Source organism: Musca domestica, unplaced genomic scaffold (assembly GCF_030504385.1).
Source record: "Musca domestica strain aabys unplaced genomic scaffold, Musca_domestica.polishedcontigs.V.1.1 9, whole genome shotgun sequence".
Lineage (NCBI taxonomy): Eukaryota > Metazoa > Arthropoda > Insecta > Diptera > Muscidae > Musca > Musca domestica.
Window position 1 is genome coordinate 10904413 of NW_026712435.1, and position 14269 is coordinate 10918681.

The 14269-nt window shown below is 34.0% G+C and overlaps 2 protein-coding genes across 12 annotated transcripts in view; one reads left to right on the top strand and one right to left on the bottom strand.

Moving 5' to 3' along the window:
- The window catches only part of LOC101892637 (calcium uniporter protein, mitochondrial), a 266622-nt gene that overhangs the window by 115473 nt on the left and 136880 nt on the right, over positions 1-14269 (bottom strand). The window lies entirely within an intron of this gene.
- Positions 1867-4933, top strand: LOC131806860 (uncharacterized). Of its 4 annotated transcripts, XM_059131659.1 has the most exons (5): positions 1867-2138; positions 4016-4128; positions 4195-4397; positions 4458-4608; positions 4668-4933. In XM_059131659.1, exons 2-5 carry the CDS (start codon positions 4071-4073, stop codon positions 4814-4816), a joined length of 561 nt encoding a protein of 186 aa, XP_058987642.1. In that variant the 5' UTR covers positions 1867-2138; positions 4016-4070; the 3' UTR covers positions 4817-4933. The 4 variants fall into 4 exon arrangements, 1 of the variants encoding a protein (XP_058987642.1); XR_009344199.1 differs by having other exon boundaries at positions 2059-4608; XR_009344198.1 differs by having other exon boundaries at positions 2059-4397; positions 4458-4933.

Genomic DNA, 14269 nt, shown 5'->3' on the forward strand with positions numbered 1-14269 from the left:
TATTAGACAATCGAAATGATACACCAACCACCCTACGTTTGTTCAAATGAATTGAATTTTGGAATCAAACCGTTTCAGATATTTGCCTAGATATACATATATGGTTCGCAGCATAAAATTTTTCGTCAAATCAAAGAAAAACATTTTTTTTTGAATATATAACTTCCATATGTTACCCCAATCCGCACTCAAACTAAATCGGATTTAAAGCCTGATATACCGTCATTAACGATCAATTTCAAATAAATTCACAATGTAAATGTTTATTTTTTGTTGCTCTACTTAATATGCTTAGTGGTGTATCAAAAATTTGGACCGACCGACTGTTGTCCTTTCTTTACTGGATCCATTTTTATACACTCTACCATAATATGGATGATATATAAAGTTCGTCATTCCGTGTGCATTCCCTCTAAATTTACAAGGTGGCGCAAAAGTAAACATCCAATGTTTTTTTTGGCTGTAATTTAAAATATTTAAAAACTTTGACTTTTCTTGTTATGTTATTGTTATTTGGTCTATTGGTAAATTTTGCTTATTTACGTACTCGCCAAGTCACTCATGATTATTTTTGATGAAAAGCTATCCTCTTCTTGGTGGTGATTAAGGATGGCTTCAGCGTATGTTGGACGAGATTGGTGGTCAGCAGCTAACAGCTGATGCAAAAATTGCTGCTGTTGTCGAGGATTTCATAGAAACGCCGTCGACATCGACCAGACGCCGTGTCACGAAATGGGTATCAGTTGACGGTCATTACAACGAACTTTGGTGCGAGATTTGAAGATGTTTTCGTACAAAGTCCAAAATTTGGACAGCAATATTTTCTGCAGAACGGATACTCCCGGGTCTGCCTGGCAGTATATTTTGTTGTGCCCTTCTCTTCGAGGCGATCGGATAAACGCCGCAGTGTTTCTCCAAGAGGCATGGGACGGTCAGGAAATCTGTGACGAAATTCACGTTACCACAAAAATGTCAATACAGAATTGACATTAGGGGCCAGTCGTAAAATTCTTAGTATTTCCTGATAGGTACATTTTAGACCCCACAAAGTATTTATTCTTATTCTGTGTCGATTTAGCCATGTCCATCCGTCTGTGGAAATCACCCTAGCTTCCGAAAGAAATAAAGTAAATCTATAAAATATCAGCAGGATATGTGTGTGGACTGCAGGATTTTTGGTATTAAAAATGGGATATATGGTCCACGTTTTTGTATTGCCCCCACATAACTGTACCGACAGATCTTCAGAATTCATCCCAAATTTGCTGTAAATTGGCAACATGTGTTCCCATTATCAAAGAAATATCCTTTTATCCATAGAACTGTCAATAGAGGTCTAAGTTTTGGTGTAGTCCCCATAGAACTGTACCTCCCTATATTCGGTATTTTGAAGATTTTAGCGACAGTGTTCACTGGAATTGTTTCACATCATATGCTTATAAAGATCCAGTTTTGAAGAATTGCAAGTGAAATTTTATATAATCTTAAAAATCCGTGACGTAGTATTATGCCAGTTCACATTTTATTTATCCTTTATTTAAAAATGTAAAATTTCAACAAGGGGCCTATGCTATTCAGAAGTTCGCAAAAGATGGAAAGATGCGTACTTCTTCCAAAACATTATTGGTGGGTTTGGACCTCTAAATATTATCCAACCATTATAAATATTATTTAAATTAGATGAAAGGACAAATTAGTATGTCTGTAGCGGGTAATTGTTACTTAGGGCTACCTCTGTATAAATTTGATGGCGGTCTCTCCTTAATAATACAATTTAGTGTTCTTTTGTCACCTAGAAATTCCTACAAACTTCGACGACAAAACACAAAAACGACATTAACATAATTTTATATAAAAATTTCCCTGCTGCGAGCAAAGAACCATGTATCTTATATTACCACTTTATTTCTACAGACAATTGTACTAGTTCAAATTTCAACAATTTACGAGTAGAGTTTGGTTTGGGACACTGATTGTAGTGTATTTCTACTGACAATGTCGACAGTTGGCTTTTCTTTTATTGTCATTTAAACATATTGAATATATACACATTTTTATGTAATTTTTTTGTAGATCGCATCGAAACAACGCGTTTTTATCGGCAATTAATTTGTTTTGTGTGTTTTATTGTTAAAAAGGTGATTATTTATTAAATATATAAACAAAATGAGTAAAAGAAATTATAAAAGATTAATTAAAAAACAAAAAATATTGTATAAAAACAGAAGTTTGCAATGTGAACAAGAAAATAGTGAAAGTGAATTTGTGTCAAACGGTGGAGATTTTATAAATGATTTCGTGGAAAATGGAATGGAAGATTTTGCAGTTCCGAAATTAATGTTGCGGGACAAACTTAAAAAGTGGTGCATGGAAACGAATCCTTCAAAGAAATGTTTGGAAAGTCTTTTATCAATATTAAAGGAAGAAGGTCTAGATGTTCCGCTCACTAGAGAGACTTTGGTGGGCAGAGCAAAAAATATGTTAACGAGAAATGTTGCCCCTGGAATTTATTGTCATATTGGCATAGAAACACAACTACGAAAAGTTGGTCACATTTTGGAAAAGTATGAGGAAGTCGAACTAGATATAAATATCGATGGAATTCCACTGTTCAAAAGCTCTCGTGTGCAATTGTGGCCAATCCTTTGCAGAATCGTTAATATTCAGGAGAAAACAAAACCGTTTGTTGTTGGATTATACTTGGGAAACACCAAGCCGGGTAGTGTGAATGTGTATTTGAAAGACTTCATTGATGAAGTGATTCTACTAAAAGGTCAGTTTATCATACAACAAAAACATTTAAAATTGAAGTTTCGTTGCTTAATATGTGACGCACCAGCAAAAGCTTTCGTTTGTGGAGTTCCTGGACATACATCAACACATGGCTGCACCAAGTGTACTCAAATTGCGAAGAAGGTAAACAATGTCTTGACTTATAGTAGCGAGAGTGGTTCCCTAATCTCCGATGAGGACTTTGCTGTGCGAAAGTATCCATGCCACCATTCCCAAATGTTCAAAGAAGAAAAAACTCCTCTCGAAGAAATTGGATTTGGTATGATAAATCAGACTCCTTTAGATAGCATGCATCTCATTGACCTCGGAGTCACCAAAAAAATGCTAACCAGAATAATGCATAATAAAACTGAAAAGAAAACCTCAAAACAAAATATTTCAAAAATATCTTCTGAATTGGTGAAATTTAAAAAATACATTCCAAGGGAATTCCCAAGAAAACCCAGGCCTTTAGATGATCTTTGTCATTGGAAAGCGACTGAATTTCACCAGTTCCTTGCTTATACAGGAATTATTGCTCTTTATAATAATGTACACGAAGATATTTATTATGAATTTTTAACTTTACATTGTGCTTATCGACTTCTTAACAATGCACGACATATGGATCAAAATATTGTTCAAGCTAATAATTTGCTTCAATTATTTGTCGAGAACTTCTCAACTGTATTTGGTTCGAACAGCATTTCTTTTAACGTTCATAATCTGCTTCATTTGGCTTCTTGCGCAGAAAAGTATGGTCCCCTTATTTCGTTTTCTGCATATGCATTTGAAAATAAACTGCAAACACTGAAAAAACATGTTCGAAAACCATCACATATCTTTCAACAAATTATTCAAAAGGAAAAAAATTGCATGATTGTCAACACTATTCAGGATGGGTTAAAATATGAAAAAGGTGTTATCGTTGGAGCTTTTGTAAATGATTGCTACATATCCTGCAAAGAACCAGATAATATTTGCGCGGTGAATTCATGCATTCCAATAAAAATTGATAATATAAAGAAAAAGGGCGAAATATATATTGAAGGCAGTCGAATTTTGGCATTAGAAAGTTTCTACGAAGAACCGGTGAATTCTTGTGAGATTGGTATTTTCAAAACGAATCTGACTCTAGGGGAAAAAGAGACATTTTGTATTAAAGACATTCAGTTCAAATTTGTATGCTTGCCAATTGATTCTGATTTTGTAATCGTGCCCATTTTACATTCCTGCTTTCCAGAGAAATATCAAGCACAAATTTTTACCTCCTAAGTACACAACTCCCGCACATAAACATGTCGAACGAAAATGCCAACCCTTCCAAAGGAAAAATGAAATATTTTGCTCCACAAGGTAATCTCCAAAGATTATCACTAAATTTTTAACAGTATAACAAAATTGAGTTCATATTTTTGATAGCTAATGCAAAATGTTCTTCCTGCCAAGAAAATGCCAGAAAACTAGACACGATTATTGATATTTTGGCGGAGCATAAAGTTTTACTGGATCGTGTTATTTCTCAGAACGCATTTGTGGACAATATTATGACAATTTTTCCAATTGAATCGGAAGAAAAACTTCGAGAATTTGATCGAATTCTCGCAACACAAGCAGATCTATATGTACGTATCTGCGTTTTGGGAATAACAAATTCATAACTAAAACAATTTTTACAATTGCAGACTCGACAAATGAAAAATCTCATTGCAGGTAACGCTGAACGTAATTTGCATAAAGTATTTGGAAGAAATATTATTATGGATTTTAATGTTGACGGAACTTTCGGGAAAAAAGGTCTACGAGATTTTGGTAATGTACTTGCCGCCATAATAGGTAAAACGTGTTTGTTTTTGTTTCAAATAAGTAATGCTAAAATATAGTTTATAAAACAGAAGTTATATCAACATTTAATAAATTACCTGACAAGACTTTACGAGCAGCGTTCCAACGCCAAAAGAAAAAGTATTTTAAGATCAACAAACGAAGCAGGCGCACCGAAGAAAAGGAACAAGATGAAAATGATGAAGAACCACAAATTTAACTGAATGTTTTTATGTTATACTATATAATTTTAAAATCCTAGTTCTAACACTATTCAGTTTTATTAAAAATAAGACAAGGTTTGGCCAGCCTTGAAAAAAGTGAGCTATATATGTAATCCATTTCTTAATTTATTACCTTGCCTAAAATTCGCAGACTGTTTTAGATTAATTAAATATATTGTGTGTAGATTGAACTGTGCTTTACTTTTGTTTTTGTTACTTAATAACTGCGTTAAAAATGTAACGTTGTTAAATACTTATTCTATTACAAGCATTTTCCTAAAAATCTCAAATGACTATTTGGTTCGAATGCCTCCATATGATCTCGAAAGGACTAATGGTCTTCTAGTGTTTATTTGGTTCAAATGTCTACATATAGCTCAGGATACCCAATAAAATGCAGTGATTATTTGGTTCAAACGTCACCATATAAACTTAAAAGATCTAATCTTTTTCTAGTGATTATTTGGTTCAAATGTCTACATATAGCTCAGGAAACCCAATATAATGTAGTGATTATTTGGTATACACGTCATCACATAATCTCAAAAGATATAATCTTTTTCTAGTGACTATTTGGTTCAAATGTCACCATATAGTCCCAAAAGAACTACTTAGTCAATATAGTCAAGGTCTACTGGTACTTCTCCTATGACAAGCCTATGTTAAATGTCCATAGGAAATTACATTGGTTGTGGTATACTTTTTCACTAGTACTAGCGACAATGTCACCAGTAAAACACTACAATTTTACTAAAGCTGCTCGCTGCAGGGTTATGTTTGAATGCCTGAGTGCTTACAAATGTATGTTTACACCCACTAGAACATATAAACTAAAGTACTTTGTTTAATGAAGTCATTATTAAACTTCAATTGCACTTGGTTGGAAATAAAATGCCATGTTCATAATTACAGTGAACAGTGGCAGCAACAACATTACCACCATCCATATCCTATAGTACATTGCAAACTTACACACACACACGGAGATAAAAACACATGTTATTATTTTGCATAAATTTTAATGTTTTGTGTCATTACCGGGTGTAATGATAATGATAATTTTTATAAACTATTACTTGCTTTGTTTTTGTGAGTAAATTGAATTTTTCGATTGAATATATTAATGCACAAAAATTATTCATTTTGCCTGTGGCAAAAATATTGTGTAGTTTCCATTCGCATTATATCAACAAAGTGTAATGTTTCAGAAATAGTTTTGTTGTTATGCAAAATATAACTTTATGTTAGTATAATTCATTATTAAATTGTTATAACATTTAGGTGTTTTCGAAAATAAAGATCAACGACAAGGTACACAACATTACTTAGGCAGCTATCACGCACAGATTTCAAAAATCATAGCATATTTCTAGGCTCTGTGTGTTTTATATCTCAAGAGATATTCTGTAATTATGTCGTAACACTAGAAACATTGGTGGCATTGTCAGCAGTAAGCCAGTTGTTCTTACGGGAGACATGGGAAAACATTGGAATTTGTGAATCAGTACTCACACCAGATATTATTTTTATTTTTTTTACCACTTTTATAGCAGTTTTATATTTAAAAAAAAAGAAGAAACTGTTACCACGTTCCCTTTTTTTCGATTTATCTAAAATCGTTACATTTTCAAAAATAGTGAAGATATCGGTTTGAATTTTTTTCTATATAATCCGCTTAGTTTTTGAAATCTATATCCATGTGGGCAAATGTTAATGCCTATGGGTGAAATAAGGCAGGGTTTTCGGAAATTCGAACCAAAAGTATTTGTGAATCTTGACATTTTGTATAAGAATTAGGGGAAGTAGAGTTTATAAGTGTAAGGATTGTAGTAAATTTGGTAAAATTTGTTTTTTTTTTGGTTGAGGGTGGGAGCACGAAATTCGAAATCACTATCTGTGAGTAGGTTTAAAAAAATAAGGTTTTTGGAAGGCGCACTACAAGTATACGAACGGATAGTGCTTAAATGTAAAACAATGTAGACTTGACATTTGGAAGAGGTTTTGAGAATACGTACACAAATTGTACGAAAAGTACTAATTTTTGTATTTGGGGATGGTATAGAGTTGGAAATCTAAAATTTGGTATAAGGGGGTTTTATGTACCTGGTGCCGGTCGATACCACTATATTGAGGTCACATAATAATTCGACATTAAAAAAATTGTAGGTTGATTTTCGAAATAGCTTTATGGACATACAATTTTACTCAGATCAACAATACTTCAGGGGTTTTACAAACTGAATAGTGAAATGAATATACTCTTAAGCTTATAACAGTTATGGATTAGGAATTCAACATTATATCCCAATCAATTGAAAAGCTTCGACTTTACAATTAGTAAACCTGAGTGGAGCCGTTACATGATAAAATGTAGACATGCCATTTCTAATCGATCTAATCTAATAATGCTTTATCTATTAGAATTCTCAGTTATTATATTAAATTCACATATCTGGGAAGTGTGGGTGACCTTCCAACAAATTAAAATATACCGGATCACTGACTAAAAGACTAAAAATATATACTACCAATAAAGACATAAAGGGTGAGATAAAAAAAACTGCAACAAAGTCAAACGCCATAATTTTTACAATTTATACCCTCCACCATACTATGGAGGGTATATTAACTTTGTCATTCCGTTTGTAACTCCTCGAAATACTCATGTCAGACCCAATAAAGTATATATATTCTTGATAAGCGTAAAATTCTAAGTCGATTCTGTTGTAATCACGCTATCTTTCGACGAATTGACAAATTGACAGAAAATTGTCTGTGCAGGTCCACGTCTTCATATAGCCCCCCTATAACGGAACCTCCCGATATTCGGTATTTTCACGATTTTAGCGTCATTATTTACCGGAGCTGTTTCAAATTACGTATTTAGAGTTCGTAATGGGATGTTTTTAGCTATTATTCGACGTTTATTTCTAGTTTCGAAATTGAATATGGTAATGGCTTATAACAAACAATGTCTATGTAGGTCCATGTCGTATATACCCCAATATAACGGTATTTGTAAGATTTTAACAGGATTTTTAACGGATTTTATTTTTTGAAAATTTCCAAATTCGTAACAAATGATGCCACGGCCGATTAATACGAGCGGAGAATGACCATCAGCTGTTATGGCGGCCCACACCATCACCATGGCGGGCGCTTGAGTTCTGGTGGCCAACCGAAGATGAACATTTTCAGCTGACCTCTTTGGCAAGTAAACACGATCATTTTGTTTGTTTACAAACTGCTGGACAACGAATGCTTTCTCATCGGAGAAAATCAAATTCGGCAGTTCACCACTTTCGGCCAAGCGAAGTAGCTCTTTAGCTCTTTTGAGTCTATTTTCTTTCTGTTGCGGTGTAAGTTCTTGCACTTTTTGGAATTTCAATGGCGTTACTCCGAGATCATTTTTCCATATTTGTCGAATGGAATATTGCGATATGTTCAGCTCACGTGCCATTTTTCGACACTTGATCGAGCGACGTGAACGAGCTTCTTTATAATTCGAACCATTTCTGCTAATGTTGCCGTTTTCTTCCGTCCACTTCCTTGACGTCGGTCTACGATATCAGCATCACTGTAATGAGCGATTGTACGAGACACATTTAAATGATGGAGTGCTCTAACGATAGCTACTTGTGGTTTTCCAGCCAATTATAAAGAAATCACACTATCACGCATGAATTTCATCACGAATAACGTTTTTTCTTGACAATTCTCACCAAAATGCTTTTGTACGCTTGTAAACAATAAAATGAGCTGTCATTGGAATAATTTGAACAGCTGTCGGACGAGTGGTTTAGAAATGACAGTAGTCTGAAGTTGGTTGCAGTTTTTTCATCTCAACCTGTACATATGTGGGAGCAATATATTTAATTAACTTTTAAAATTTATTATTGTAAACAAATTCCGCCGCACATTCCAAATTTCATTAAAACGTATATAAAGTTTTTAGTGCAAATACATGAAATCGGCCGAAAATATATAAATCTGAACCGAACATTTCCTCTTTTATGGACATAGATATAACTTAAATATTTTAATTTTTAACCAAATCTATATGAATTTATGTTCAATTAGGTTGTTGTCAAACTAAAATGTTATTTAAATAAAAAAATATTCATGGTAAAGTAAAATAAAATCTTAAATCTAAACAATTAGAAAAAAACTTCCAAGGTATTCTGTAATAATTGAAATATCTTGTATGTGCGAAAGCGAGTTGTTCATAAACTCATGTGACACTTAACACTTCGGTTAGTCCAGGCAAGTCCTTCGATGCAAAACATACCATGTATTCTCAAATGTTTATCAAATATCAACATTTTCAAATACGTAGCTGGAAAATCGTAGTGCATAGCACATATACATGCATAACCAGAACTATGTTTATGTATGTATGTATGTATGTATCCGTGTGCATGTGTGTGTGTGCAATCATAAACGCCCTAAGACCGTAGTCAAATTTGTTTGGCACATACAAAACTCAAAAATTCATTCAAAGATTCAAGATTTATTGACAAATCCTTTGAACTCTATATAGAAGTGCCATGAAATTGGAGACGAATGAAGTGCTGAGGGGATAAAAACAATTTTTAACTTTTCAGATATGTTCGAAATTGATGTTGGGGAAATTGAATTACAAGATGTAGGGAAATTTCCAATTCAGCAACGTTGTATTGTGAGGAAATTTTCAAATTGAGGGATGCATGCAATTATTCATAAAATCTCAACAATGATTTTCCTTACATTGTATGTGACGCAATCGATATGGAAAATAGCAAGGAAGGGTTTTTTTGATATAATTGATTGTCGTAGATTGAGTTTCAAGTTGCCTTAGATTGTTTTTGTCTACAAAAGTGTAAGTTAGTTATTCAATTGTATATACTATAATGCAATTTTAATTATGTAGGTAGATATCTATATAGTGTCAGCGCCGGTAGTCCATTGCCCCTTTTGATTTGAGTTGTAAAGAATGTTTTGTTAAATTTAAATAGCCAACTCTTTAGGAATAAAGGATTTATACATAAATTTTGAAATTAGTAGTATATTTAAGGTTGTATCTGACCATCAAATTTGATGAAATTGCAACAAGAACATTAAAATAATCCTTACCTACAAAAATAATAATAATAATAATAAAAATAAAAAAATATTCCGATTTTTATACCCCCAGGCTTGACTTTCCATAAGGTGTATAACCGATGTGGTTAAGTCAAGTCACACAATTTGTATCAGCCTTATGTAAGATGCGAAAATAGACATTATCGATTCACTGCAAAGGGACAAAATATTGAACAATCCCAACTTAAACCACTAAAGTAACATCAAAAGCCGTGCGGGCTGACTATATGATACTCTACATCACTATGCATATTTAGAAGAGTTACCCGTAATCAACGATGATCCGTTAGATAGTTTTTGTGGTTTTCGACTGTCGAAAGGTTGTAAACGTCGAAAATGTCATATGATTGTATAAAACATAGAAAAAAGTATAAAATATAACAAACTTTAAAATATTATAATAACCCAAGTTGACCCAACTTTTTTTTAAACCTCGCTGATCATAATGATGATAGTTTCCTTGTGTTTATCTTCTAAATATGGCTAAGGGAGCTTATAATCTGTGGCTTGATCTTTGTTTAATAAAAATATGAAATAAAATATATTTTCTTTATAAAATTTTTTCATTTGACATTTACCGATTTCTCAGATGATAGACATGCGGGCATTAACAATTATAACAAGCTTGGCACATATTCATCCATCACAATTTTGTCAAAAACTCTTATTTGCCTAGGTTTACACCTTTTTCGACATATGTATGTTACGTCGGAAAATTATGTCAAATACGTCAACATTTCTCACAGGCCATCAAGGCCCGTAGCCAATAAATTTTTTTATATTGGACATTTTTGTGAAGTAACCATTTATGAAGCTTTTTTGAAATTGTATTATGGATTATGAGTTACAATTTGATATCTTCACCTAATTTTACACTTGCTTGTAGACTGAATTCAGTAATATGTGCCAAAATCCACTCACTATAATCACTTTGAGGCAATCTTCACAACACATCTTATGTTGATAGATATATTTGGGTGTGCCGAGTTTAAAAGTAATCGGAAACTCATTTCGCGTTTTATGTGCTTAATGGTTATTCCAAATTTTGACCCTTTGTGGGGGTTTTCTGGAAGGAGTGGTCCGTTGAATCAGTTCTTTATACCACATCATGTGTTAGTGAAAATATGAAAACGTGTGAAATTTGAAGGAATCGGATGCTAATTTCGCTTTTTACGAGCTACATCTTCACACCAGATCTTTTTTTAACAAAAATATTGAGATGTGTGAAATTTGAAGACACTCTGACTCTTATTGCACATTTTATAAGAATTATAATTATTCGAAATTTTTGCCCTTTGTGGAGTGGACCGATATTGTCCATTTTCGCACCTGACCTAGCACTGGCAAAAATACTAAGATGTACAAAGTTTGCACCAAATTGAATGATCCTTTCTCTTTCTATGAGGTAAATTATTTTCTCTGAAAAATGTGCCCTTTTGTGGACTAAAACAGTGGACTGATTTTGCTAATCTCTGAACTCGATCTAAGTATGATCATAATATTACGATGTACCAAATTTGGATCAACTCGGATACTCCCTTCGAGAGTTATCGTGCGCACCAGCCAGCCAGACGGACGGACATCTCTAGATCGACTCCAAATGTCCTGAAATGGTTTTGATCCAAAGAGACCTAAGGTCTAAGACCGTAGTTTCGATGAGGCAAATTTTTGCCATATCAAATGATATGTACAGTCTGTAAGAGGGCGAGAAAATAATACGACCGCTTCGCTTGGGTGCAGATTCAATTGTAGTTGTATTTCAAAAATATTTTTCTTAAGTGCTGCAAAAACTATTCTAACTCAACCTAATCGCGGCCACACATTTCCTTCATTCAAGTGATCTACCTACTACCTACTTGGCGCATCGATATCTGTGTGTGTGGGTTATGACCATTATTATTATCCTACACATGAACGTATGCGACAGCGCACAAGATCACTGAATTGTACACATGTGATATTTTATGACCATTGAAAAATTGACAATTTTGAAATATTTATTTTTAATGGTTAGATTTTCCCAGCGCCTCAGCCGCACTCAAAAGTATGTACAAAATATTTTATACACCCTCTGTAGTCATATGTCTGAGGGTATAAAAAGAGGTGCCATTTATGTGGGCTGACATAGATGTGGACCAATACAGACAATTTTGTGTCATAGGTTGTAGTACCTATTACGACTTTCAAATACGAAATTTGAAACAATTCTGGTAAATAATGATCTCAAAATCAATAAAATACCGAATATCAGAAGGTGCCGTTATACAGGGCGGATATACGATATCGTGGACCTATATAGAAAATTCTCTTCCAGAGGGAACTACCTGTGTACAGTTTTTGGCAATTCCATTACGAAATGTGATTAAAATCATCAAAATACCAAATATCGGGGGTACCGTTATGTGGGAGCTATACGATATCGTGGACTGATATAGCCCATCTTCGAACTTGACCTGCCTGTAACAAAATACTGATCTCTGCAAAATTTTAGCTTCCTATCTTAATTTGTTTTGACTCTAGGGTGATTACAAAAGCCGCTGAAACGGTCGCGCTGACTGTTCTAAATCGTCTTAGAATTTTACGCTGATCAAAAATATGTGTACTTTGTTAGGTCTAACATTTTTATTTCAATGAGTTACGAACGGAATGACGAACTTAATACTATACTAGTACTATGTACTGTGGAGGGTATAAATATATGTTTTATTTTCTATGGCGATATGTAATAAAGGGACCTTATTTAAGAAAATTCCGCTATAAAAATAGCTAACCACTTTTAAAATTCTTAAGGTATGTCGCCTAAAAATCATTAAATCAACATTTTAGAGATATTTACATTTTGAGGGAACCCAACCTAATTATTTGTAATATTTTTGCCATGGCTTAGACAAGGTTCTTATGTTCCACTCACAGTAGACATGTTGTATTAATTAAGGCCTGTATTTCTTCAAGTCATGTTTACCAAAAGTTAGAAAAAATATTACTCACTCGGAAATGTGTGCACTATTGCCATATTTTTGTATTACATACCTAAAAAAAAAAAACAAAAATATAATTTAATAAGTTTGTGCTATATTTAGATATAATAACAATAGTAATATTAGAAAGAAATGTAGAAATGTAAAGAATTTATTAAAACTTTTTGTGGTGATAACATCCGTCATTTCCTCTCCTGCTAACGAACATATACACTTAACTAATTTCTAAATTTTAAAAAGAAAACCATTCACAATATTCATCTGTTTCCTTTTCTTTCAGAAAATCTAAAGAATACATCTACAATTACGTAGATCGTGTACGCTTTGCCGAAAGTTCATTCCCCGATTACAAATATCCTTCGCGTGGTTCCGGTTGGCGACAAAACAAATCCATATCTCATCTTGATTTAGCCACTAGCTGTCACAGTGCAGCTTCCGGTTTAAATCACTGGCCATCGTCGGGGTCGCATCAATCATCTCGTCACCAGTTGCGTCATTCGCGATCGTTGGACTACAACCATATCGATCGTTGCAAAGACGCCCTGGACATTGCCGAATATTATTGGCGGCTAGATCACGACCCGGAAATTTATGACGAAGAAGAAGAGGAAGTCGATATTGAACCGGAACACAAAGGTTCACAGTTGAAATACGTTAGCGACCATCATTATCGAGATTTCAAGTGTGGTAAGTTTGCGGAGCTAGCTAGCACAGAACCGAAACACACACACGCCAAAAACAAACCACCCATATTTCTATTCCATTTACAGCTGATGACAATTATCATCACAGTGCGAATAACATCTATCAAACGTCAACGCAACAACAGCAGCAGCAGCAACTACAACAACCCCAACCGAAGGCAGCCAGCAGCAGACAATCTAAGGCCATTGTAACCGCCAATGGTGGCGTCGCCCTGCAAGCTTTAGAATTTGCCAGCGATTCGTGCAGTTTGCGTCGCTCGCGCAGCTTGGCTGTGATACGTGAGGAGACATTTAGCGACCTGCAAATTAGTTCTTCCAATGGCAGTCGACGTTCACAGTTAATTCCGCGAGCTCGTCTTGTCAACCGCGGTTATTTTCGGGAACGTGATAGGTAATTTGTTTTTAAAAAGTTTATTTGCATATATACCTGTGTACATTGGGTGTGTTTTCTATGGGTGGATTGTACGCAAACGTCAAGATGTGTTAATTAGAAAGTGCAAACAAATATAACTTCAATACAGTTTAATTTAAAAAGAATATATGCAACAATATCTGATCCCATGTTGACAAAATTAGCCAGTGGATAAAGGAACGATAGATATGTATATACCCCGCCATTAAATATTAATGTTTTAATATCAAAAAT

Coding starts and splice junctions, on each gene's coding strand:
- LOC131806860 (XM_059131659.1), top strand. CDS start 4,071: ATGTCGAACGAAAATGCCAACCCTTCCAAAGGAAAAATGAAATATTTT. Junction 4,129..4,194: donor GAAATATTTTGCTCCACAAG/GTAATCTCCAAA, acceptor TATTTTTGATAG/CTAATGCAAAATGTTCTTCC. Junction 4,609..4,667: donor TGTACTTGCCGCCATAATAG/GTAAAACGTGTT, acceptor TTTATAAAACAG/AAGTTATATCAACATTTAAT.